We start from the raw sequence: 26,646 nt of genomic DNA on the forward strand, positions 1-26,646 counted from the left end.
TACAGATTCTCCCATCCTACCGGAGAGGACAGAAGCTGTCCTGAGGGCTCCCTCCCCTGAAGGGAAGGCATGTCTGTCAGGAGGGATGCAGTGGGTGGCTACAACCTGCACTTGGCTCATGAGGGGCCGATGGCTGAGAGAACCTTGTCAGCTCCCAAGAGGGCCAGGCTCACCAGGCCCAGCACAACTGGGCAGGAATGAGTGCTTCTGGCCTTTCCTGCCGATCCTTTACCATTACAATTGTCACTTTTAAAAAAATCCAATAAATACACATTTTAAATGGAATTTAAAACTACTCCTTTGTGAAAGGACACTATAAACTTTCTTTCCATTATTGTGATATACAAGGATAGAGTTTTAAAAACAAGAGAAAATAAAAGGTCCCCCCAAACAAGGGAGGAAAAAAACCAACGTGGAAATATAAATATTAAGATCACGAAAAAATCACCCGACAGCCGTAGTTTCTTCTTCAAAGTGCTGGGGAATTGGGGGGAAGGGAGGGGCGGGTCAGTTCTGAGGTTTGGACCATAAATACATATATATGCGTATCTATATATGTATATATAGATAAAAAGACTTCTGCACCCCCAACCCGCCCCCAGGTGTGAGGGCGAAAGCACCACAGAGGCAGCTCGGGCCTGGCCCGACGCTGAGGTACGCTGGCTCCCTGGCACCCTGGCGCCTAGATCCAGCGGCTGTAGGGGCCCGTGACCTTCGTGTAGGCGTACGAGGACACGGTGACTGCTGAGTCCGTGGGCACGGCCAGCGCCTGCCGGGTGGGGACAAGCCCCTTCTTTTCCTTATGTTGGGGCTCGGGGACCATGGCACCCCCCCACTTGCGCTTCTTCCCATACAGCTTGGCCTCCTGCTGGCCCAGGCCCAGCCGGGCGGCCTCCTCCTGTCTCGCCCGCGCCCTCTCGGCCAGCTGCTTCATCTTGGCCTCCCAGAGGGCCAGCCCGTGATTGGGCTGGTTGAGGTTCTTGTGCTGGTAGAAGACCAGCGAAATGCGGGTGGGGTGGCAGCGGTTGGGTTTCTTGAGGGGTGTGGTGGCGTGCAGCTCCCGCCGGGCACACTCGATGAGGATGGAGCCGTGAGCGGGGGCCACGGCCACGCCGCCGATATTCTCGTCCAGGAAGTTGTGTTCACTGTCGGACCACAGCTCCTCCTCTGCCTCCTCTGCCCCAGCAGCGCCGCCGCCTCCGCCGCCCTTCTCCTCCTTGACTGTGCCCTTGCTGGGGGGCTCCTCCGCCGTCCCCTCCTCCAGGCCGAAGGGATCCCACAGCTTCTCCTCGGTCTTCAGGGCCCCAAATAGCTTCTCAGTGGGGCCCAGGGGCATGCCAAAGGACTGCCAGGCTTTGTCCAGCTGGCTCACCCCCGGGGTTGGAATCCTTCCCTCCTCCCCTTTCAGGGGGCTCCACAGCTTGTCTTGGAATCTGGGACCACCTTTCAGGGCAGAGTTGAAATCCCCGGCTCCTACCGCCCATGGCTTCTCAGTTAGGCTGGGCCCAGCCAAGGCCGAGGCGCTGTTCGCAAACTTGCAGTGGCTCCACGGCTTGCCCCGCAGCCGTCCTCCGGGCTGCGGGGCTGGCTGCTGTCCCTCGCCAGGGAATAACCCCCACTGATGCTGTCCATCTGGGAAGTGGGAAGGGGCCAGGCAGCCAGCCCCCAAAGAACCAAGCTTATCGGGGACAACAGCAGGGCTCTCTGCAGGAGGGAACACACCCCAGCTGCCACCCACACTGTGAGTCCTCTTGGGGGACACGCTCAGGCCTCCTGAGTACTGTCCCCATAGGTGATTGGGTCCCCCATTCTGAGACGCCTCAGGCAAAGGCATTTTGCCCATCTTGCCGGGCTCTCTGGGTACAGATTCGGTGTGGACCAGTGGATCTACTGGCTCTTGCTTGATGGATCTGTTGTAGCAACTGGAGCTCTGTACAAAGGGAGAGGGGTCCCTGGACACTGGGTGGAGCTGGGGGGCCTTTGGAAGCAGGTACTCCTTGGGGCCTGGGTAAGCAGGCTGCTGGTGGTGTGGAGCAGGGTGGTGGGTGTCTGTGGGAACAGCCTGGCCAGGCAGCTCGGCAAACTCAGCACCACCGTAGGCTGGGCTCAGGCTGTTGTGCAGAGCGTGGAGGTCTGGCTTCTTCTCAAAACTGCTGTTGCTGCCACTGTGCCCCCAGGTGCTAGGACCCAGGAACTGAGAGGGGAAGACGGGGTTACTGGATGGAAAGCCATAGTAGCCAAATGATGGAAGCGCGTACTTGGAGTGGAAGCCGTTGACGGAGGCCAGGCCGGGCTGTGCATAGTAGGAGTGGTAGGAGTACACGCTGTTCACGCTGTACGGGTCGGAGGGCCGGCAACTGCCCAGCACCGAGTAGCTCTCCACCACTGCGTTGCCGCTGTACTTGAAGGAGCTGAAGTGGTTCTGTGGCTCCACCTTGAGGGAGGGCTTCAGGCTTTGCCGGGACAATCCACCCTTCAGAGACAGGCCTGAGGAAGACAGGAGGCAAGACAGAGAAGAAGCACAGAGAAGCACAGAGACGGACGCTCCCTCTTGCCAAGAGGTTTCCTCTGCTGGGCGGGCGAGACGAGTGAGGCTGGACTTGCTCCCAGTGCAGCGCAGCGTGGCCCGGCCCCACGGAAGCCCCAGAAGAGCAGCCGGCAGCGCCCAGGGCTCCGGTGTTGTCATTCTTCCCGACTCTAGCGAACTCAACCCGGCCTCACTGAAGCCCCCTCGTGCCAGCCACTGCAGGGACGAGGGCCGCCCCACACCCGAAAACCCTGCTGCAGACCACACGCCTGCCGCCTCGGTACTTTCCGCAGTGAGGAGAGCCGGTGAGCCGGGGGGACGCCCAGCTGCCCTCTGGGAAGACAGGGAGACCGCCTTCATTTGGCTCCCAGGTGCCTCCCATCTGGCCTGGTTTCCCGGGGCTGCTGCAGCTATGGCGCTGACTGACAAAATTAAGACAATTGATGGTCCAGGTGGCTGAGAGACCCCAGTACTTTTCTGTATGGAATTCTACCTCAAGGCAGGAAGAGTGGTGGTAAGGGAGCCGTCCAGGGCCCCCCACCCAACAGTGCCCGTGCCACCCCCGCCGGGCACCCTCTCCCCACACACCTGGGTCAGTGGGGATGCCAGCCAGCTCCAGGGCCTCCTGCTTGATCTTCTCAGGAGTGCTCAGCTTCTCCTTCTGAACCTTCTTCTTCTCGGCTGCCGCCTTCCTGGCTTCCAGCTGCCGCTGGCGGCAGGACTTGGCGGGCTCCGGCAGGCGCCGGACCTCGCGGGGGAAGGCGGTGAGCACCTGGATGGCCCCGCTGCCCACCTTGGCGTTCTGGTTCTCCTCACTGCCAAACTCATCCGTGTTGGCCATCTTGTACAAGGGGAGTACGTGCAGCTGCTCATCCTCGGGAATCTTGCCCACGCAGCGATTGTCTTCCTTGGTCAGGGTGCAGACCTGCCCCAAACATAGAGACGGGGAGGGTGCTTGGGCTTGGGGTAGCCAGACACTGCGCGGGAGGGGCTGAGCGTCCCGCACACAAGGCCGCCCCTTCCCCACGCCGTCCCAGCCCCAGCTATCCACTATTACTTTCCGGAGCATCTAAAAAGCGCATTTGTCTAGCTTTACAGAGTAACGGTATCACCAGCATTTAGAGTCTGCTCGACAGTTTTCAAAGCACATCCGTTCACTTCGTCTAACAAGGCTCTGGGGGGATAAGATGACCGGCTCAGGGTCACAAGGCCAGAAAGGGGCCAGGTCACGACTGGGAGATGTGCTCTGCCCTCCACTGCCATCATTGCCATTACATGTCAGCCCACAGATCTCGGACCTTCCACCATTACCCTCCTTGCCTTCAACACTCAGCCTCCTTTTGCCCTTAAAATTGAAAATTATATATGCTGGTTGTAGAAAATTTAGGCCAGCACAAAGGACATAAAAATTATCTCCATAATCCCACCAACTAGAAACAACCCTTGCATATACTTGGTCATATACACACTCACTTTTTTTTTTTTAGACTTTAATGTTATTTATTTAATGTTATTAAGAACACACTCACTTTTTAATAATTAAATAGGATCATTTATATTATGCATACAGTTTTAGAATAACTTTTTTTTCTTAACACAGTATATTTTCTTACATGTTAAGTATGCTTCCCCAATATGATTTAAGAGCCACACAATATTATTCCACTGTATCAATGTGTTAATTTAACTAATCCCTCATGACCACTTAAACCTGTTTCCCTATCATAAATAATACTTTCATCCTTTTCACTGGATTTTCTAAGATACTTAATTCCTTAGAATAAAAGCCGTAAGGGAGAACTGCCACATATTGCCAAACTGCGCTCCAAAATGATGAACGTCAGTGTTTCACTTACCCTGGCAGAATGAGTTTCAATTTTCCTATACTTTTGCTGATACTTTTGCTATTAATTTCTTTAAAACTTTCGCCTGTTATCAAAATGTACCTCGTCGTTGGTATGTGTTTCTCTGATTATTAATAAGATTTGATTGATTTTTTTTCTCATTTACGTTTTACTCTTATATTGACTATATTTTATTCTCTGTATTCCTGATGTTCTGGCATTTGGGGCCTTGATCCTGGAGGGACCGTCCCTCCCCTAAGACTAGCTAATTCCTATAGATAGCAAATGATCCCCTGCCAGTGCAACTCTGATACACAAACCAACCAACCCAGAGTTCCCACCCCCAACCATCTCCTTTATAAAACTCTCACACACCAGGCAAATATTCTCTCTGCCTTAAATCACCCCAGGGCTAGGTATTGACAACTAGGGACCACCTCTATAGCCCAGAGCCCGCAGAAATTATTCAAACTCTCCACCCTCAACTTATTCAGCTTACTTATCCTACCTTGCCCATTCCTTTCCACGAAATCCCCAGGAAAGCTCTGGGCTATTCTCTCCCCTCTCTGCCTCCTGACAAACCCTGCTGCTGCCCAGTGAGCTGCCAAATGAGGACTCCAGGGCTGTAAGTGTCCTCATCCTGGGGCCACTGCACAAAGCTGTGCTGAGGACGCCCTCCCTGTGGTCTCTAGAGGAGTCCAAAAGCACTGACTGCCATCCACAGGAGACTGGTCGATAAGTGGCGGCACAGCCACACACACAGCCTTAGAACGTGCTGCCTATATCCACTGACCAGCAAGCTGTCCACCACATATTCTTGGGTTCAGAAAAGCAAGATCATGGAACAGCACATACACATAGTGTGTAAGATGTATACAACTGTGCACACACACACATTCAGGTGTCTGAATGGACGGCCATCACGATGCTAACACAGGTTACCTATGAGATAACAGGCGTTTTTGCTTTATACTTGCTCGTAGTATTAAAATTATTTTTTACAATAAATAATTGTTTAATTAGAACAAAAAATATTATTCACTTTTGGAAAAAACTTATTTTTCACTCCAAACTCCGGAAGCTCTGGGATCCAAATAACCTCACTGTGCTCCTACCTCTTGGTGCCCCACCCTCCTTCCTTGCCCCCTCTCCTAATCCTGGAGGGCCCCTCCTTCTTTCTCTGTATTTTAGCTAGAAACCCTCACAATACAGTGTAGACAGAAGCCTGCCCCATCTTGCTTCTCAGTCTTGGACATGGAAAAGGAGGACAAGGTGGAGAAATGAAATCCTAGGGTTGGGCCATTCATCCCCTTGGGGATACAAGCTATACCGACTCTGGGAGCCCCCTTTCAGTTGAATATGCCCGTGCCCTTGCCTCTTCCACAGCCCCCCTGGGAGCCCTGTCTCCTAGGACCTAGTTAAAAAGCAGAGAAGACAGCCACATTACCCCTTCCAGGGTGCCCCCACCCAAGCCCAAACCTCCTCTCTTTTCCATCTGCACTCACTCTTCTGGGGCCAGCATCCAGGCTCATGGCCCTAACTATAAACTCAGTGCTCTCCACTGGCTATGAACTCAGTGCTCCCCAGTCTCAAATTCATTTCTCCAGACCCTCCCTCTCCCCTGCCTACTCTACATCTCCACCTGGACATCCAGCAGGCATCTCAAAATAGAATTATTGTTTTTCACCCCAAAACTGGTCTCTCCTGGTATTCTACATCTCAGTAAACACCAACACTTGCCTAGTTGCTCAAGCAACTCACACATCCTAGGTCCACCCCAACGGCAGTTACTCTCAGCTACGCCTTCAAAATCAACCCACAACCTGTCCAAGTACTCCCCACACCCCACCCTCACTCCTGCCCAAGCCCTGTCACCTCTGGCCTGGACAAGTGTCCCAGCCTCCTACCTGGCCTGCTTGCTCTGATTCTCCCCCACCCACCCCTACCCCAACATATTTTATTCTCCATCTGCAGGAGCAAGAGAGTGCTTCTGACTTTATAAATGAGATCTCAGGGCTTCCCATCACACTTAGAGCACAACCCACAGCCCTCCCAGCCTCCCATGCTCCCTGTGACCTCACCCCTGCCTGCCCCTCTAATCTCACTCCTCCGAGCCTTTGCCTGCGCTGGTCCTTCTGCCTGGAGCACCCCACCCTCACGCATTCAGTCCCTTACTTCCGCATCTCTGCTCAGGTGCCCCTCCTCATACAGGCCTCTCTCCATGTCATCTAAAATAGCATGTGCTGTCATTTCATCCCTTACCCTACTTCATCTTCTCCTCACAGCCTTCCTTGCTACTGGACATTATATCACATTTTTAGGCAGCACTCTGTCCGGTTTATTCCCCGGCATCTAGAGCAGTACCTGAGGCACAATAAACATTTGCTCAATGCATGAATCAAAAGGTTGTTTGGACTTAAATCCTAGTGCTCAGAGAGACCTGGAGCACACTTTAGAGAACTGGGAGACACTGGGTGCCCAAGAGGCTGCATTCTGCAGCACCCAAGCCAGCCTTGCCCCTGCATTTCCCAGAGAAGTGGGCAGGAGCAGGTAGTCTGGCAGGGACCCTCCCTGCCTTGAGCCCACCTATCTGCAGAGAACAGGTGTGCGCCCTCCCAGGATCGTCTCTCAGGTGGGGCTGTGACAGGTCACAGGCTTCCTTACCACCGTGCACCCGTTGTAGAGGTTATGCTGGTCCTTGTGGGCGTGGGCACAGAAGTCCATGCAGGCCGTGACCCCTGAGAAGGGCCGCCCTTCCTTCAGCCCCAGGCGGCAGTCAATCGCTATTTCCTCATTGGTCACCTGTGTGGATGGCCAAGGACAGCTGCTCGAGTGACCTGAGGTGAGTGGCCCTGATTCGGCATGGGGGAGGCCAGGTCTTAGAGGGAAGGAGGGAGGAAGGAGGTTAAGGACCACAGCCATCTTGTACTTGGGCTGTAGGAGGGAGGTTTTCTGGCTGAAGTCCCTATAAGGGGTTACTTTCTTCTGGGTTATCTCAAGTCCCTCTCACCTCGTCTATGGGGTGCAGCAGTGACAGGTGAGAGAAACTCAAGCCTCCCCAGTAGAAACCAGAGCAGAGGAGGTGGAGGATTATTAAGGGGAGAGAGACAAAGACCAAGGATACAGGAGAGACAGCCTGGGATGTGGTCGGCTTGGTGTAAACAAGGGATCTTAACAAAGACCTTAACAAAGATCACTGCTCTAGCTCTGGCTGGGCTTTTCCCGTAAGGAACCCACTCCGCTGTTCCCCCACTTCAGGGAGCCTGGGCAGAGATGTGGGTGACATGTGGGCACAGAACAGCCCAAGACTCAGTACCTGGTTCTGATAGGCCTGGGGGGCCAGCCGCTTATACAGGGGAGCAACTTCGGTGGCCAGGTCCTGGAAACTCTTCCGGAGCACTTCTTCCTGTGGACAGAAGAACAGTCACACACCTCCAGGGCAGCCCTGCCTGGCAAACTCTGCACATGGGAAATTGACCTCCATTCTAGAACCACTGCCGGGGTGCCACTGGGAAGGCAGGAAGTAAGGTGCTATCAGGTATCTTTATGGTGTTCCCTCTGGGAGGGGTGCCAGGTCTGTTTTAATGCTGGAGACGCTGAAGCTCACCAGGAAAGACACTGCCTGAGGGTCTGGTCACCCTGACTACTAAGCACCTGTTCTGCCAGGCTCCAGCCCAGTGCTGCTCAGAACACCTAGAACAGGTTCCTGCTTTTGCTAAGCACTTGCTCAACACCCTTGGTCAGAGGTGCGGGATGGCAGGCATGTACAAGCACGAGCGGCAGGCGTGGGTCCTTCTTGCAGTGGTCCAGACAGGTAAATAAAGGCAGGGAGAGGTGGGTGAGGCCCGTGCTAGAAATCCCACAGCCAGCTAGGCCCAGCGCCCATCACCAGCCAGGTACACGGCCAGACCACAATGTTCTGTCCTTTAGACCCGCATCATCTCATGTGTTTAGCCACAAGCCATGTGTGGCTATTGAAATATAAATTCATTTTAATTAAAATTAAATAAATTTTTTTTTTAAATTAAGAAGTTTCAATTAATTTTTTTAAATTTAAAAATTTTAAAAAATTCAGCCCCTCCACTGCACTGGCCACGTTTCAAATGCTCAGTGGCTACATGTGGCTCCCGTGGCTGTGTTTTCTACAGAGAACATTTCCATCATCACAGAACGTTCTACTGGATAGCGCTGCCCTCGACAGAGCAGCAGCCCTCAGACTGGCAGAGAGTTTAAGGTATCTGCAGCCTCTCTCTGGCTCTCTGAGGGTAACAAGTTGGGCTATGGGGGCTCCTAGCCAGCCTTGAGCACAGGCATGGAGAGTTTACGGAGAAGAAAGAAGAGGAAGAGGGAAGAAAAAAGGTACCAAACTCACAGAATTAGAAATGGAAGGGTGAGACCAATGGCTCAGCTGTCTGTCCAGCAGGGCGGCCAGAGTTGCCAGCCAGCCTCACTGCACCTCCCTGGCTGCCTTCCAGACGCTGCCACCAGCATAGTGGGCCGGAAGCCAGCACAACACGGGGGTGAGGCTTGTGAGCTCTGGGGAAACACAGGCCAGGGTTTAAATGCTGACTTCATCATCACTGTCACATGGCCCTGGGCAAACCATTTGCCTCACGTGTAAAGGGAGCAGTAACAGGGCCTAGATCCTCAGGCTGTCATGAGATTAACTGAGACACCTGTGAGGTGCTGGGCAGAGTACCCAGCACTTAGTGCACAGGAAATGGTAGCTGATGGAACAGGGAAAGTATTTGTGAGAAATTAAAGCCATTATTTTCATTCATGGTAATTCCTAGTTCCTGGTGGCACTGGGACTCCTCCATTCATTGAAGCAACTGCATTTGCTGCTTCTGGGGGAGGCCAGGCACTGCCATAAGTAAAAGTCTAGTGTCAAATCAGACTCTTAGACTAGGTCGTGTAATAGTCAGAAAGCTGGGCTTTGAGGGGAAAAAAGGGGTTCTAAATTTGGACGTGCTTCCTTTTATTTCTGAAAAGCAAAGCTTGGAAGTCTGAGCATAGAAATTTACATGTGGTGTAAAAAAAAAAATGTGCCCCAGGAGAGTCCCTGTCTCCTGGAAAATGGGGAAGCCCTTCTGGTAAAAGGAGCTTGGAGAGGTTTGGAAGGTAGAGGCTGGGATCAAGGTATTGCCTGGATCCAGTACCCCTCTCACAGTAGCAGAGGCAGAAGGCAGGGAGGCTGGAGGAGACATGACAGAGAGACCACTCAGGCCTATGCCTGCTTTGCATCTGGACTCCAAGTGGAGACCCCCTTGGGATGGCCCTCATAACCAGGGCAACAGAGAAGTGGCAGAGTGGGAGGTGACCTGACCTGACGCTTCTGGTTCCCAGCCTAAGCTCGGCCTGCAGAGGAGACCCTGAGGCCCCTTGTGCTGCTGTCACTGGGTTGGGGAGGAGCTCTGGTGGGCGGGAGGAGGCCTCAGGCCTAGTGGCCATACCATGTGGATGCCAGACCAGTGCCCGAGGACCGTGCCAGGCCCCCAGCAAGGAGACACCAAGAACCTAGACAACTGGACAAGTGCACAGAGATGTGGGCCCAGCAGCCAGGCAGGATGAGGGACACCTCGGGACATCCAGCATCGGCCAGAAGGTGGCCTGAGGGCCAGTGGCCCCTCTTTGCGCCACACGTCACACCCAGAAAGATGTCTTGAGAAGAATGGAGGGGAGAAATAACCCTTTAAGCGGGTCAAGTTCTAATAAGGAATCTGAACATTTACCTTAAAGAGACTTTTCTAAACTGCAAGAGTCTGAGGTACCTGTAATTGGTAAGTCTAATTTTTCACTCATCGTATTCCTCCACACTACACCCCACATACCTTATTTCACTGCAAGATAAGGTCAGTTCAAAAAAAAGAAAGGAAGTTCCATTTTCTACACATCTGAGTCACAGTGTGCTAATCCTACATCCCACCGGGACTATTAAAAGCAGTAGGTGGAACAGGGTGAGTGGGAGGGTCTCATGCTCCCTGTGGGGCTGTGCTCACCTCTTTGGGGTTGTCCCCCGCGAGGCGGAACTTGCGAGGAGTCTTGCTCCGAGCATATTTGCAGCCATTGAAGTACATGCTCCAGGAACAACCGAAGGAGAACGAGGCACCACAGGTATTTGGGTCTTTGCCTTGGCAAGCGCAGGTACGGCTGCAACATATATCACATGTTAGGCATACGAGGCACATTTTTAGTTCTGGAATTTTCCCCCTTCCTCGGGGGGAGGCCCTGTTGAGGCCTGGCATCCACTGGCCTCCCAGTGACGGCCATGACATCCTTCCCTGACCTCAGCTCCTTTCCCAAATCTCTACCCTTGTGGGCAGGGAATCAGCTCCGAGCAGCCTGTTTGGCTCCCACCCGAGCCTGAAGTCTGAGAGTGTGCTGCGGGGAGAAGCACACGGGCTGTTTGAGATGGCTGGGGAGGATCTAATCAAAAACCCAATAACGTTTACACTTTGCCTTAACTTTAATATCCTGACCAGCTCCAACACAGACCACACAAACGGGAAGAATGTGAACCACAGAGTTTGAACATGCCTGCTTCTTGCAGGCCCACGTGCTGACAGGCCTTTAAACCAATGAACACTGACTTTACCATCCAACACTTAATAAAATCCAGAAACAACCCAAATGCCCTCCAACTGGGGAATGAATAAACAAATCGTGACACACCCACACAGTGGAATACTGCTCAGTGGTGAAAAGGAACGAGCTACTGATACACACATCCATAGATGAAACTCAGAACACTGTGCTCAGGGCAAGAAGCGAGACTCAGGAGGCTACATGATGTATGGTTCCATTCATATGACATTCTCGTAAAGGCAACCCTACAGGGACAGGAAATAAGATTTTTTTTTTTTTCCCCTTCGGTACGCGGGCCTCTCACTGTTGTGGCCTCTCCCGTTGTGGAGCACAGGGTCTGGACGCACAGGCCCAGGGCCATGGCTCATGGGCCCAGCCGCTCCGCGGCATGTGGGATCCTCCCGGACCGGGGCACGAACCCGTGTCCCCTGCATCGGCAGGCGGACTCCCAACCACTGCACCACCAGGGAAGCCCCAGGAAATAAGATTTGTGTTTGCCAGGGGTGGGGAGAAGCGCCTGGCTATAAAAGGGCACGGTGGAGTCTGGGGGGTGATGCAACTCTTCTATATCCTCATTGTGGCAGTGGCTACATGACCGTAAACATCTGTCAAATTCTTCAAACTGTACACCTCAAAGGATGAATTTTACTGTAAGTAAAAATATCTTAATTTAAAAAATGGGGGAGGGGACCCTATAAGGGTAGGTCTTGTGAGTACCACTGATGACTTATATTAGCGGGGCACTCACACTTTTCCACACTTGTTACCACTATTAGAGCCTCAGAGTCAACCTGGGGCGGAAAGCAAAGCTAAGCTGAGTCAAGAGAGCCTCCCCAGCCAGGGCCAGACCCCAGGCCAGATAAGCATTCTTTCCACCACAGTCCTAACTTGGCAGGACACACAGGGCCCTGACCCCACTGCCCCACCCCTGCCCACTGGGACCGTCCACATACTCATCGTTGAGGCCACATCTCCGGCTGGTGGGGTTCCCGTACTTCCGGAGGGTATCGGTGAGCTCCTGGTAGAGGGTGTCTCCGAGGCTTCGGGGGATGCCCTCCCAGGCCAGGATGAGGATGACGATCACGGCATTCTGGCAGTGGTGGCCTGCCCGGTGCCGCACCAGGCAGAGCAGCTTCTCTTCCAGCGTGTGCCTGCGGATCACCTGCAGGGAGGTGGGGCGGGGGTGCTGTGAATCACAGGAGCCGGGCACCCATGATCCTCTGCATGGATGCCACACCCCCTCACCTCTGCCCAACAGACCTGCGGGCGCAGATCTTTAGGGCAGTGTACCAGGGGCGTCACGCCTCGGCGACAGCAACCACACAGGCTAAAGGACCATTATAATTAGGGAAAGAAAAACATTAAATAGCAAAATAAAAAAACAATTACTACAAAACCTGAGTCATTGGTGATGTATATAGACTTAGGGATAAGAATATCGAGTTGGCCAAAAAGTTCCTTCGGGTTTTAAGTAAAAATAAAAGACATTTTTTATTTTCACCAAGAACTTTATTGAACCATATATTCACCCTTTTGTTCCACTACCTTCTGCCATTTTTCAGGCAACTTCATAATTCCATCTTCCTGAAACTTTTTCTTTTTGAGCAAAGAACTGTTCCAGGTGCCTTTTACAGTCTTCCAGGGAACTGAAATTGTTTCCATTAAGAGAATTTTGTAAAGACCTAAATAAATGGAAATCCGAAGGTGCCATGTCTGGTGAATATGGCAGATGAACCAGAACTTCACAGCCAAGCTGTAACAGGTTTTGCCTGGTCATCAAAGAAACACGCGGTCTTTCATTACCCGGATGGAAGATTATGCGTTTTCTGTTAACTAATTCTGGTCGCTTTTAATCAAGCGCTGCTTTCAGTCGGTCTAATTGGGAGCAGTACTTGGAATTAATCGTTTGGTTTTCAAGAAGGAGCTCATAAGAGAGGACTCCCTTCCAATCCCACCACATACACAACATCACCTTCCTTGGATGAAGACTGGCCTTTGGTGTGGTTGGTGGTGATTCACTTCGCTTGCCCCACGATCTCTTCCATTCCACATTATTGTACAGTATCCACTTTTCATCGCCCATCACAATTTGTTTTGAAAACAGAATGTTTTCATTAAGTTTGAGTAGAGAATCGCACGTGGAAATACGGTCAGGAAGGTTTTTTTCGCTTAACTTACGTGGGATCCAAACATCAAAGCGATTCACGTAACCAAGCTGGTGCAGATGATTTTCAGCGCTTGATTTGGACATTCTGAGTATGTCGGCTATCTCCCGCGTGGTATAACGTTGATTGTTCTCAATTAATATCTCGATTTGATTCGCTATCAACTTCCACAGGTCCACCCGACTGTGGAGCACTGTCCAGCAAGAAATCTGCACGGAACTTCACAAGCCACTTTTGACACATGTGATCAGTCACACCACCTTCTCCATACACCACACAAATCATTTTTTGCGTTTTTACCTTTCTTGAAATAATAAATCATAATATGCCAAAAATGTTGTTTTTCCTTCCATCTTCAATATTAAAATGTCTACACAAAAATTCACCAATTTTGATGTTTTTTTTTTAATGCACTCTGATATGACAGCTGTCACAATCCAATCCAATTGTTTCGAATGAAGTTAAAGAAAACTAAACGCTACTAGAGCCAACTGACGGAAAAAGCCGAACGAACCTTCTGGCCAACCCAAAACATAGATAAAATTATAAGCCAAAACATATTCAGAGATTTTTTATGTTGTCCTAAAACATCTGCAGAGAAAACGGTGCATATCTGTATGTTTTTAGTTAAAAAGCAAGGGTCTTGATGCTGTGGAAACCAGTTTTTGGTAGTTCCTCAAAAATTTAAACAAATATAACCAGGCACAACTAAGAATACACCCAAGGGAATTGAGACTAGGGATTTGGACAGGTACTTGTACCCCCATGGCCAGAGCAGCATTACCTAGCAATAGCCAAAAGGCAGAAACAGCCCAAATGTCCGTCAACTGACGAATGGATGAACAAAATGTGGCACGTCCATTCAATGGAATATTACTCAACCTTAAACAGGAACGAAGGTCTGACTCATGCTACAACATGAGTGAACCCTGAGAACACTATGCTAAGTGAAGCAAGCCAGACACAAAAGGACAAATACTGTATGATTCCACTTACGTGAGGTACCTGTACGTGTTAAATTCATAGAGACAGAAAGTAGAATGGTGGTTACCAGGGGCTGGGATGGCGGAGAGAGAGGGTTTGGGGAGTTATTGTTTAATGGGTATAGAGTTTCAGTATGGGACGATGAAAAAGTTTTGGAAATAGACTGTGGTGATGGTTGCATAACAATGTGAATGTAATTGATGCCACTGAATTGTACACTTAAAAATGGTTAAAATGCCAAATTTTATGTTATGTATATTTTAACACAATTTAAAAAAATTAATAATACCAAAACCCATTGAACTACATACTTTAAATGAGTGAATTGTATGGTGTGTGAATTATATCTCAATAAGACTGTTTAAAAACAAAAAAGCGGGCTTCCCTGGTGGCGCAGTGGTTGGGAGTCCGCCTGCCGATGCAGGGGACATGGGTTCATGCCCCGGTCTGGGAGGATCACACATGCTGCGGAGCGGCTGGGCCCGTGAGCCATGGCCACTAAGCCTGTGCGTCCGGAGCCTGTGCTCCGCAACGGGAGAGGCCACAACAGTGAGAGGCCCGCGTACCGCAAAAAAAAAATTAAAATAAAAACAAAACAAAACAAAAAAGCACAGGCCTTGGGCATTGCTCTCCTCTTCACTCATTCCCTAAACACCGTCCTGGCTCACACAAAGATGTGTCAAGGCAAAGGGTCCAGGAGTGGGGGATGAGGTGGCTGAATCTCCCCCCAAAATCCCAGGGAATTCTGTGACTCGATAAGATGTGGGGACCTGTGAAGAGGGGAGACTGGGAAGGGCTCTGAGTAGCAGGAGGAGGGACAACGACTCGAGGCGGGGCTTCTACAAAGGACTATAAGCAGGGGGCTCACTTATATACATAACTACATGCTTTAGCAAGGGGCGCAGATAGTCGGGAGAGGGGTGAAATGGGGAGACCACTGACATAACACAAGCAAAACAGATGAAGTCGGAACTAGAACAATGGGGGGAATGAAACAGGAAAAGGAATGGATTCTAGAGACCTTTAGAAGAAAGGGAACTTTGGGACCACCTGACTATAGGAGCTGAGGGACAGGGAAAAGTCTTAAATCACTTCCACGTTTCGTGGCGCAGAAAAGTGGGTGAGTGTGGGCCGTGTTTCCTGGCAGGTTAGCAGGGAGCATGCTGAGGCCAGAGGCACTCTGGAACACTGGAGTGGCTATTCTAAGCAGCCCCAACAGAATGGGTGTGGCGCTCAGGAGATGTCTGGGCTGGAGACAGACTTGGTCATGAGTACGTCAGTGCAGGGAGATGCTGAGAGAGCCACCAGGCAGGAAATACCAATAAGGAAAGCAGGCCAGATGTACAACTGAAGAGTTGGGGGTGGGGGTGGGGGTGGGAAGCCAGACCTCTCTCCATCAACCATTGCCTGGTGGGAACTCCAGCCGAGTGTACCTACCTCTTCCAGTTTTGCAAGAAGAAAACAGAAATCCAGATTTTCACATGAAATCTCTCCTTTTAAACACAGGAACACCAAATTCAATTTTTAAAATTGTAGTAAAATATATGTAACTTAGAATTTAGCATTTTAAGTGTACAGCTCAGTAGCATTAAGTATATTCACGCTGTTGTGCAAAGTATCACCAGAACTTTTTCCATCTCCAGAACTTTTTATTTTCCCAAACAGAAACTCTACACCCATTTAACCCTAACTCTCCATTCTCCCCTGCCCACAGCCCATGGTAACAACCATCCTGCTTTCTGACTCTATTAACCTGACTACTCTGGGTACCTCACAGAAGTGGAATCATACAGCATTTGTCCTTTAATAACTGGCTTTATTTCACTTAGCATAATGTCCTTAAGTTTCATCCATGATGCAGCACGTATCAGAATTTGCTTCAAAAATTTAAAGGACACCTTGTATGCTACACAAAACATATAACTGGGCCAAGAGTTCCTGTTTTGAGCCACAGCAATAATGGTGTCCCCCACCCTCACCCTTTGTGGAAGCATTGATTACATCATTATTTATAAAATTGTTTTTGTGGCTCAGTAAATATATGAACATGCCATTAATCATATCCCTGTGTGACTGGCCTACTGCAGACTGAGCCGGGCATTTCATGGGCATCTGCACACATCGTAGGTACTAGGGTTTCTGAGACACTACTGTCCACCTCTGCTCACTGCCTGGGCAGTGCATCGACTAATTGCACTCATGTGCAACACACGTTCAGAGCACACAGAGACACCCGACCTGTCAAAGTCGAGATTGAGGTCACGCCCTTTGGGTTTCCCAAGTGACAAACACATAAAGGTGCCTAGGCATGAGCAGACAGCCCTGTGGCACCCTCACAGGTCTCTGGGTACACTCAAAAAAGCTATAACAAAGCGGAGCTCCCTATCCACACTCTAGGAAGGAACCCAGCAGGGTGAAATACACAAAGTGCGAAAGTCAAAGGCCAACGTAAGGTGTGAACAAACCAACACTCGAGCACGGCAACGCAGACTGTTCACACGCCATCACAGAACTGTAAACAGATCACCTAGACTCTGGGCAGGAATTCCCTGAGCGCTGAACCTAGAACAGCACCAGGCAGAAACTCAAGTCTATTCCCCCATAACTCTCACCCTCGGTACTTAGTTCCAACTACTGGGGTTCCCCAGCAAGTCTATTCTACCATGCCCCTGAAGGGTCTTCAAATATCCGCCTTCTGACCTGTTACCTTTACAGGCTGGCGAAGCAGTATGTCTATGATTCTTCTACCGAAAGCCCATTTTTCCCATGTGCAGTGTTTGCTTCTGGCTGCCTCTGTTTATTCTGAGCCTTTGGAATGCTCCGTGGGTCACCCCCTTACTCCCATGCTTGGTGACTTCCATACTTTGTACAGGCCACCTTAAAATCAGAGACTACCAGCAGGCTCTCTGGGTAGTCCCCATTGCCTTCTTAGATCATTCTCTCAACACACATTTGCTGGACATCCATGAGGCACCTCAGCTTTGTCCCCCAAGATCCTAGCCGGTTAAGTCTAGAGCTTGTCGGGTACACTGCTTGTAATGAAGGTATTGGTTGGGGGTTCAGGCTGCAAACACAGACATGAACCCCAGTTGGAAAGAAGACCCAGGCTCTAGACATGGGACAGGGGAAGTGGGGAGAGCCACAGAAGGCACTGTCCACCACAGGCAGCTGGATGCTCCCAGTCCCCCGTGGCCAGGGACCACTTCCTGCGCTCTTGATGCCATGCCGCCACCAAGGATAATCTGTCCTTCTTAGCATTTGTGGGTCACTTCCCCAGGGGTGGGGGGCAGGGAAAGGGAACACCTGCCTCTCCTCTAACTTCCAAGGAGGTGGAACTCTAGATGAGCTCTACAACCAAAATACATAGGGTATTTGGTGGCTGTGTAGGCAAAAAATAAGAGAAGTCCACCACACTATGAGAGATGGTTATAAAAGAGGGAAAAAAAAAACCCCACAACTCAGCACGGCCTTTTTCTTGCCACTGTAACAGTTCTATGATCTACCACTCTTCTCATAAAAAAATTTTCTTTCCTCTCTCCTTTTATCTTCACTCGTCAGATACAGAATTTCCTCACCTCTCTGTCACTATGTATTCCCTTCTAAGCTTTTCTTTCAAAGCTGGCATCCCCCACCAGACTTGGTGATACCCACAAGTTATTCCAACCTTTGGACAAAGCACTGTGCTACATGTGTCCCGCTCTGGGCATTTGTCCACAGACTCTGGAGGACCAAAGTTCTGAGGACCAAGTTCCTCCCCCATCATTCTGCTTTCCTCTCACAGCCCCAGAAACTGATCTCACGCTTTACCTGGGCAACTTCCTCCTCAGCCCTCAGCAGAGACATACAAGTGCTGGTCAAGAGCTAAAGCTTGACCATGGGTGTCCGGGGACTGGAAATGCATGTTCTCATCCTCAACACCATCCACATAGCCAGGTGTTTTCTTTCTTTAAGGTGCTGTTTCTGAAGCCGAGAAGTCCCTCTCTCTACCTGCGCCCCAAGGGTCTTCAGTTTCTTGCCCAAGACTTTGGAATTCCTCAACAACTGCCTGAATTAGCAGGAGAGAGGGACAATGCCATTTCTCTGACAGGTTCTCTGGGGGGTAACACCCCACCCTGCTCAGCCGCAGACACAGTCAACCTCCCACTGTAATGACCGTCTTTCACAAGGGTGGGGACAACATGCTTCTACATACCTGTGAATACTCTTAAGTATTCCAAATTTTTCCAGATAATTCTTCACTGTCTGAAAACGGCTACAAACGGATATGTGGTAGTTCAGGTTCAGACACCTTTTATTTTCGTTAAACATAAAGGTGCAAAGGCATGTGGTACAGACCAGATAAAAACAGGCATGTGTGCAGACAGACAGAGGATGACAAAGGTCATCTTACCACCATCCCTCACCCAAAGTGAGCCGTGTGTATGTTCACCCAGCCTTTTTGCCTTTGTCAACATGATTCTCCTCACCAGGAATGCTGCTACCTTCTCCTGGCCCATTTAGTATGGCCCCACGCATATCCACCTTCTCTGGGAAACTGCCTGAACACTCCTCCTGCCAGTCATGTCCCTTTTGCCCCTGAACTCTACAGCACCAAGTCTGCCTCTCAGTGTTAAAGCTCGATTATTCAAGTCTCCATGATCTTACTTCCTGTGTCTCTACATCATAAGCAGCTTGAACACAGGGATGGAGCCTTCTATGTTCCATGCGTATTCTCCCTACCAAGCACTGAGCAAACAGCTACCTGATAACCTTGCTGCTGCTCTGGGCACTGGTTCCACAGGGCTCTATGAGGACTGGAAGGGCAAGGTCAGAAAACTTTGGGTGAAACTGGGGTCTGAGTCATTGACCTCCCCTCTGCCAAGACACACAGGCTGCCTTATAGCAAACAGTGGCTCAGAAGTAAAACAGAAGCAATGCTGTCCCTGCCCCTGCCCAGAGGCTTAGTTCTTGTGGACAGGAGACAGGAACACCTGCAGCTCCAGGGCACACAAAGCGGGCAGAGGAGTCACAGGGACCGTGGTGGGGCTCAGCCTTGAGCAAGATGACATCTCCAGCTTCCGCTTCTCCTCCCTCCCTCTGCAGCCCTGAACCACAGGGGCAGTACGAGCTGAGCTTAATGACCAGAGCAGTTCCAAGGCCAGCCTTGGACATCAGAGGCTGGCATTTAAACAAAGTGAGGACTAACAGCTGAGGCTGGGGGAAGATGACCCTAACCAGCACCAGATGCTGGCTCACAGCTCCCTGGACAGTGCACACGCCTGCCCTCCACTCCCTGGCCCAGCTTGGGCTGTGGAGCTTTGATACGTACCCACTTTGCGATGGGACAGCCACGTGAGCTCTTCCCTTCCTTCCCCGTGTAGATGACCTTCTCGATACGGATGGCTTTCCCCTTCTCTCCGTACCTGGAGAGGGAGACAGAAGGCACCATTAGCACAGCTGAAGCCCAAAGGAGAGCAAGTCTTGGTAAGAAGGCAAGCCTCAGTGTGTTTCAGCTAGGGTTTCTAGTTACTGTGGGGCAATAGAGAAGGAAGAGAAAGATTTAAATGTTTATTCCGTGTGAAAGCCTCTGCGGACACAGCTCCACTTACAGACTCCCAGGGCCTCTGGTCCACCCGGCTCCGCTCTGTCCCAGGGCAGAAGGTCTCTGATTATTACCTCTGAGCACTCAAACCCAAGGCTCATTTGTATCCAGCCCTGTTAGCAGAGTTAGTTATTTATAAATTCAGTAAAATGCAACAGACAAAACAAATGGGGAAACCCTTATTATTCTCTTTCAACAATCCCCAACTGACATTTGAACAGATGAGGACAAGATAGCTGAGGCCAGGGGGAAGTGACCCTACCCAGTACAAACTGGCTCTGAGATTCCCTTGGACAGTAAAGACGTCTGGTTCCTGCATACACCCCTGCCCTGGCCCATACATGTGTGCACACACTCAAGGATTCACCACATTCAGAGGTGATGAAACTGTGGCCCCCAGAGCTGAACTGACCTGCCCAAGACCACACAGCTACCTGGGGGCAGTGGTGGTTAAAGTGCAGCCTTGGAGGTCAGAGAGCTGGGGCTTGAGTGCCAGCGCAGCACTTCCTTGTTACAGGACCATGGCCAAATGACTGAACTTCTCTAAGCCTCAGTTTCCTCATCTGTAAAATGGATATAAAAATGGTTCCTGTCTCCTAGGCTTGGGAAAAGATTGTAGGGCGCGGTCAGCTAACTGCCACGCAGCAGGAAGCTGAAGTAAGCTGAGTCATCCTTCCTGTGGCCACTGCGCTTGCGCTAAGTATACCAATGAGGTTTTAAAGTAGCAACCTATCCGATGCTGGCTCACAAGTCGCACCATCGGCGAGGGCCAATCACAGAGCGACACATGTTCTTAATCCCTATATAAGCAGACTGCTATAGGATTGCGGCGTCTTCCTTCCATCTTTTCTTTAACCAAGCTGTGCTCCAATAAAGTGTGATACGAGAAGACTCTTGCGTGTGGCGACTCGTCATTCTGCTGGTCGGAGGCGGCTCGCCGCATTTGGTGCCGAAACCCGGGAACTTCGCGCCCTGCATGGAGGACCGATTCAGAACTCGACACACGGAGTGAACCGTCGGTGAGTAGTCCAGTCAGGTATGTTTTTCGGGGGTTTGGAGCCTGAAGTTTTTACTTTCGCTTTTGTCCTTTTAGTGTTTCTCATATTTTTCGTTTGCTTGTGGCTACGGTGCCACCAGCCCGATCGAGTGTGTCTTCCCTGGCCGATAGATAAGTCAAGCATTTTTCCAAATTAATAAGTCACTCGTAGATAAGGGCGCAAAATGGGGAATAGTTCGTCCGCGGAGCCTACAACTGATTTTCATGAGCCTATTCAAGCCCTTTTAAGGGACCGAGGGCTAAAGCTCTCTCATAAAACCATAAGTAGGCTGCTACAAGATATCGAAAGTGCCGTGCCGTGGTTTGGGGTATCAGGCAGCTTGACTGTTCCGTCATGGGAAAAACTCGGAAAAGACCTAGAGGAGTGTAACACAAGGGGAGAACTTTCTCGAGGCGCTCTCCCCTTGTGGAGCATGATACTTTCTTGCCTAAAGGAAGGAAAATGTGAAGAAATTATTCAACGAGGACGCAAGGCTCTTAGCATGTGTCAAGATAGCGCATCAGAGAATGAACAAACAGGGACTACGGTAGACAGGCCTGAAATTATGAAAAGAGAAAAAAGAAAACAAAAGGAAAAGCAAGAAACGGTGCCAGGATTATATCCAATCCTAGATGAGTTTAAGAAATTATATTTGTTTCAAGATGAATTAAATCCTAGAGAGGAGGAAGATTTAGAAGGAGCGGCCGCGGCATATGAACAAGAGCGGTATGGGCATTGGTACATGCCGCCGCTCGCTAGCCCACCATATTTTAATCCTGCGGAGCCTAGAGCTTCCGCCCCTGCTCAGGCCTCCACCTCAGTTGCGGCAGCTAATGCTCCTCCTCCTATGCCAAAGTGTACTTTTATTCCTCGGGAAGCATGGTCCCAGTTGGCCACTGCTTTCCCCGTGTTTGAAGATCCAGCTACACGCCAACGATATTGTGAGATGATAGATCATAAGCTCATTAGGGATCTTGCAGAAGCGGCTAAAAGAGATGGCGTGTCCGCCAATTACACTATCATGTTGTTGCAGCGCCTCACGCGAAATGCGTTAACACCTACAGACTGGCAGGATATTGCCCGCGCTTGCTTAACGATGGGGCAATACCTAGATTGGAAATCAATCGTGTCTGACCTAGCACATAGTCAGGCGCGGGAGAATGCTGCCAATGGGCAGCCGGCCTGGAATGTTGACATGCTGTTGGGACAGGGACAATGGATAAATAATCAGACCATGTTCCCTGTGCAAGTTTACAGCCAAATAAACGAAATTAACATGCGGGCCTGGCGAGCCCTCCCCAACAAAGGAGAAGTTTCAGGGAATTTAACCAAGATTATACAGGGCGGCACAGAACCATTTTCCGATTTTGTAGCTAGAATGATGGAGGCTGCCGGACGGATTTTTGGTAATGTAGATGAGGCTATGCCATTAGTAAAACAATTAGTTTATGAACAATGCACAAAAGAGTGTCGCAGAGCGATAACACCTTATAAAGGGAAGGGCATTGAAACCTGGATGAAAGCATGTAGAGAGATCGGAGGGCCTTTGTCTAATACAGGGCTTGCTGCGGCTGTGCTGGCTGCCGCCCACAGTGTACAGAACCCTGCCAAGTCAGGGGTTTGTTTCCAATGTGGAAAGCCTGGGCACATTAAGAAACAGTGCAAAAATGCAGGTGCGAGACCTAAAATGCTACAAGCTCAAAGAGTTCCAGGAACTTGTCCTAGATGCAAAAAAGGAAAACATTGGGCTAATGAATGTAGATCTGTTAAAGATATAAATGGGCAGCCCATTCAGCCCGCTGCACAGGTAGCTAATCCAAGAAATATCCATACAGCCAATTCAAAAAACGGGATAACGGGCCCCCGGTCCCAGGGCCCGAAGATTTTTGGGGCCCACGAGAGTGTGAACCTTCAGCCACTCCGACCCCAAGGCGAGCCACGTCAGGCTCCGCAGGGTTGGACCTCCGTGCCACCTCCAGAATGGTATTAACAATAACCATGGGCATACAGCCCATAGATACAGACATGAAAGGACCACTACCTAGAGGGACGGTTGGGTTGGTGTTAGGACGATCCTCCTCTATTTTGAAAGGACTTATTGTCCTCCCCGGAGTGATTGATCCTGATTATATCGGAGTTATTAAGGTAATGTGTCAATCCCCCAGAGGGATCATTACTATAGCCCCTGGTGATCGGATAGCTCAATTGTTAATTTTGCCCTCTTTTCATGAAAATTATCCCGCATGTTCTGCAGAACGAGGATCCAAGGGTTTTGGATCCACTGGAATTGATTTAGCCTTTTTGTCATTATCCCTTGATGATCGTCCTATGATGAGTCTAACCGTAGAAGGGAAAACATTTTCAGGTTTGGTAGATACTGGAGCAGATCGGAGCATTATAACCACCAGAGATTGGCCAGACTCCTGGCCTCTACAGGTGTCTTCTCAAACCTTGCAAGGTCTAGGATATGCACAGACACCCAAAGTTAGCTCCAAGGAATTAACTTGGATCTCCAAAGATCAGAAGGGAAGATTTCAACCCTTTGTGGTTGAGGGATTGCCATTTAATTTATGGGGAAGGGATGTACAAAGTCAAATGAAACTTAGACTTACTAATGATTATTCTGAAGTCGCACAAAATATTATGCTTAAATCGGGATTTATACCTAATAGAGGGATAGGACGTAAGTTACAAGGCATGACCGCCCCTATAGAAGCCCGCGGAAATTTAAACCGCCGAGGCTTGGGTTTTTCTCAAGGGTCACTGAGTTTATGATTCCTATTACATGGAGGACCACAACACCTGTGTGGGTACCTCAGTGGCCTTTGTCAAAGGAAAAGCTGGAGGCGGCATCCAAACTAGTGGATGAGCAGCTACAATTAGGGCATTTAGAACTCTCCCAGTCACCCTGGAATACTCCGATTTTTGTTATTAAGAAAAAATTAGGGAAATGGCGTTTGCTTCATGATCTGCGAGCTATAAATCAGCAAATGCAAATTATGGGGCCTATACAGCGCGGTTTGCCAGTATTGACAGCTCTTCCGCGAAACTGGCCTGTTATAGCAGTAGATATTAAAGATTGTTTCTTTTCTATTCCTTTGAATAGTCGAGATAAAGAAAGATTTGCCTTTACTCTGCCCTCTGTTAATCATGAACAGCCCGATAAGAGATATCATTGGGTTGTGCTCCCTCAAGGTATGGCCAATAGTCCTACTATGTGCCAACTTTATGTTGACATGGCCTTGCAACCAGTAAGAAATGAATTTCCTAAAGTTAGGATTATTCACTATATGGATGATGTTTTATTGTCAGCCCCTTGTATGGAGTTGCTTGAACAGGCCTTAGGCGTTTTGATCAAATATTTAGGGAATAGGGGATTATTTCTTGCTCCCGAAAAAATACAGAAGGGAGATGTTGTAAATTTTTTAGGAGCTACTGTACATAGGAATAAGATAGTACCTCAAAAAATTGAGATTAGGACTAATTGCTTAAAAACATTAAATGATTTTCAAAGGTTACTTGGAGATGTGAATTGGATTCGGCCATATTTAAGTTTAACCCGCTTGGATCTAAAACCTTTGTTTAGTGTATTAGAGGGAAATCCTGATCTTAATTCCCCACGCCAATTGACCCCAGAAGCCCATCAGGCACTTCAAAAGGTAGAACAAGCTATTACAAATGCACAATTAGAACGCTGTGATGATTCTCAACCTGTTTGGATGTGTATTCTTCCTACCTTGGGGTTTCCAACTGGTGTTCTTTGGCAAAGTGGACCTTTATTGTGGATTCACACCAAATCTATGGGAATGAGAACTTTGTCACATTACCCATCTATGGTTGCCGAGGTCGCCTTATTGGGTATTAAGCAATGTGTTTCCTCTTTTGCAAGAACGCCCGAAAGGCTTGTAGTCCCATATACGAAAGATCAAGTAGAAGTGCTAGCAGCAACTACTTCCGAGTGGTCCATACTTATATGTATATTTTCTGGTATTATTGATAATCATTTGCCAAAGAGTGAACTTTTGAAGTTTGTGACTCAACAACCTGTTGTATTCCCAAGAATTACTGTAGATCAGCCACTGTTTAATGCTTTGACCATTTATACAGACGGGTCTAAAACGGGAAAAGGAGCTTATATGGTCCAAGGAAAACAACCAGTGATCATTGAATGTCGACCTGATGCTCCTCAAGTGGTTGAATGTCAAGTAGTTTTAGAAGTTTTTAGACGCTTTCAAGAGCCTTTTAATTTAATTTCTGATTCCTTATATGTGGTGAATGCTGTTAAGCACTTAGAAGTTATTTCTTTTGTTAAAACATCTAGCACTGTAGCTTCCTTGTTGACAGGAATAAGATGTCAAATATTACATCGTCAACATCCCTTTTATATTACCCATATTCGGGCTCATTCTTTGTTACCCGGCCCCATGGCTAAAGCTAATGAACAAGTTGATCTGGCCACACGCGCTCTAACAGCGCTAGACTCTACGACACAGGCTCAAGAGTTTCATAAGCTATATCATGTGTCATCTACAGTCTTAAGAAAAAAATTTAACATTACCAGAGCTTTGGCTAGGAATATTGTGAAGAATTGTTCTGCTTGCGCCCAATTTTTGCCTACCCAAAAGACTGGGGTTAACCCCAGAGGCATTCTTCCAAATGAATTATGGCAAATGGATGTTACCCATGTTTCCTCCTTTGGAACGCTCCAATATGTACATGTTTCAGTGGATACCTGTTCTGGAGTGGTACATGCCACGCCTCTTTTTGGAGAAAAGGTTCAAAATGTTATTACCCACTGCCTTGAAGCTTGGGCAGCGTGGGGCAAACCCGCTAAGATTAAGACTGATAATGGCCCAGCCTATACTTCCAAAAGCTTTGCTCTTTTTTGTCAAAAAATGCAGGTGATTCATATTACAGGCTTGCCCTATAATCCACAAGGACAAGGAATTATAGAACGCACAAATCGCACGCTTAAAGAACTCTTAATAAAACAAAAAGGGGGAATCGCAGAGAACTGTACCCCTAGACAGAGACTTTCACTTGCCTTATTTACCATAAATTTTTTACATTTAAATGATGATAAAGAAACCTCTGCTGAACGCCATGTGGCAACAAACCATAAAAATTATGGCAAAGTGATGTGGAAAGATGTGTTGTCCAATCAATGGAAGGGCCCGGATCGTGTTATTACTCGATCCAGGGGATCTCTTTGTGTCTCCCCACGGGATCAAGATCCGATCTGGGTGCCATCAAGACTGACGAGAATTGTTGAAGAAAACTTCAGAGAAGATGCTGAGCTGGATGTTCCTGATGATTCTTCCCTTGCTTAGGGCAGAGAATATGACGTTCTGGGGAATTGGCCGGACCTGGCCGGTTCCCATGCCGGTTCTGCTGTATATTTGGGATTATAATATGTCTCTAGTTGGTCTGTCGCATGCGCGTCAGGGCACATCGAGATAAGGTCCTACTCACTCGAGCACTTTTGGCTGTTAGTGAAGGTGATTCTCCCGCAGCCTGGATCTCCGTCCTAAACAATTCGAATGGATTGCCCTTGCACGGAGAGGCCCTGTTGCCATTGCACCTCTATAGGGAATCAAAACTTATTCTGAGTCAGCCTTTGCACCCTGCAGCCCTTGTTGGCATTGCACGCAGGAAGGTGTCTCAGACATGCCAACGGAAGGCTGCCCTCGAACAGTGAGCACATCATGAGGTGAACACTTGTACGGGCTACATTCTGCTTGGTGATTCTAGTAAATAAAAAAGGGGGAGATGTAGGGCGCGGTCAGCTAACTGCCACGCAGCAGGAAGCTGAAGTAAGCTGAGTCATCCTTCCTGTGGCCACTGCGCTTGCGCTAAGTATACCAATGAGGTTTTAAAGTAGCGACCTATCCGATGCTGGCTCACAAGTCGCACCATCGGCGAG

At 49.3% G+C, this 26,646-nt stretch overlaps 1 protein-coding gene across 11 annotated transcripts in view; it reads right to left on the reverse strand.

The window, feature by feature from the left end:
* Window positions 1–269: 269 nt before the first annotated feature.
* Window positions 270–26,646, reverse strand: part of TET3 (tet methylcytosine dioxygenase 3) — a 117,771-nt gene continuing 91,394 nt past the window's right edge. For 10 of the 11 annotated variants that reach the window (XM_033838168.2, XM_033838169.2, XM_033838170.1 and 7 more), the window contains 7 exons: window positions 19,414–19,507; window positions 11,910–12,118; window positions 10,371–10,521; window positions 7,688–7,777; window positions 7,036–7,173; window positions 3,116–3,452; window positions 270–2,487 (listed from right to left, as the gene is read on the reverse strand). In XM_033838168.2, the coding sequence (XP_033694059.1) occupies window positions 683–2,487; window positions 3,116–3,452; window positions 7,036–7,173; window positions 7,688–7,777; window positions 10,371–10,521; window positions 11,910–12,118; window positions 19,414–19,507 (2,824 nt within the window). In that variant the 3' untranslated portion in view covers window positions 270–682. The remainder of the gene's footprint in view (window positions 2,488–3,115; window positions 3,453–7,035; window positions 7,174–7,687; window positions 7,778–10,370; window positions 10,522–11,909; window positions 12,119–19,413; window positions 19,508–26,646) is intronic. The other variant, XM_033838172.2, reaches the window with a different exon arrangement.

The sequence above is a fragment of the Tursiops truncatus genome, chromosome 14 (genome assembly GCF_011762595.2).
Source record: "Tursiops truncatus isolate mTurTru1 chromosome 14, mTurTru1.mat.Y, whole genome shotgun sequence".
Lineage (NCBI taxonomy): Eukaryota > Metazoa > Chordata > Mammalia > Artiodactyla > Delphinidae > Tursiops > Tursiops truncatus.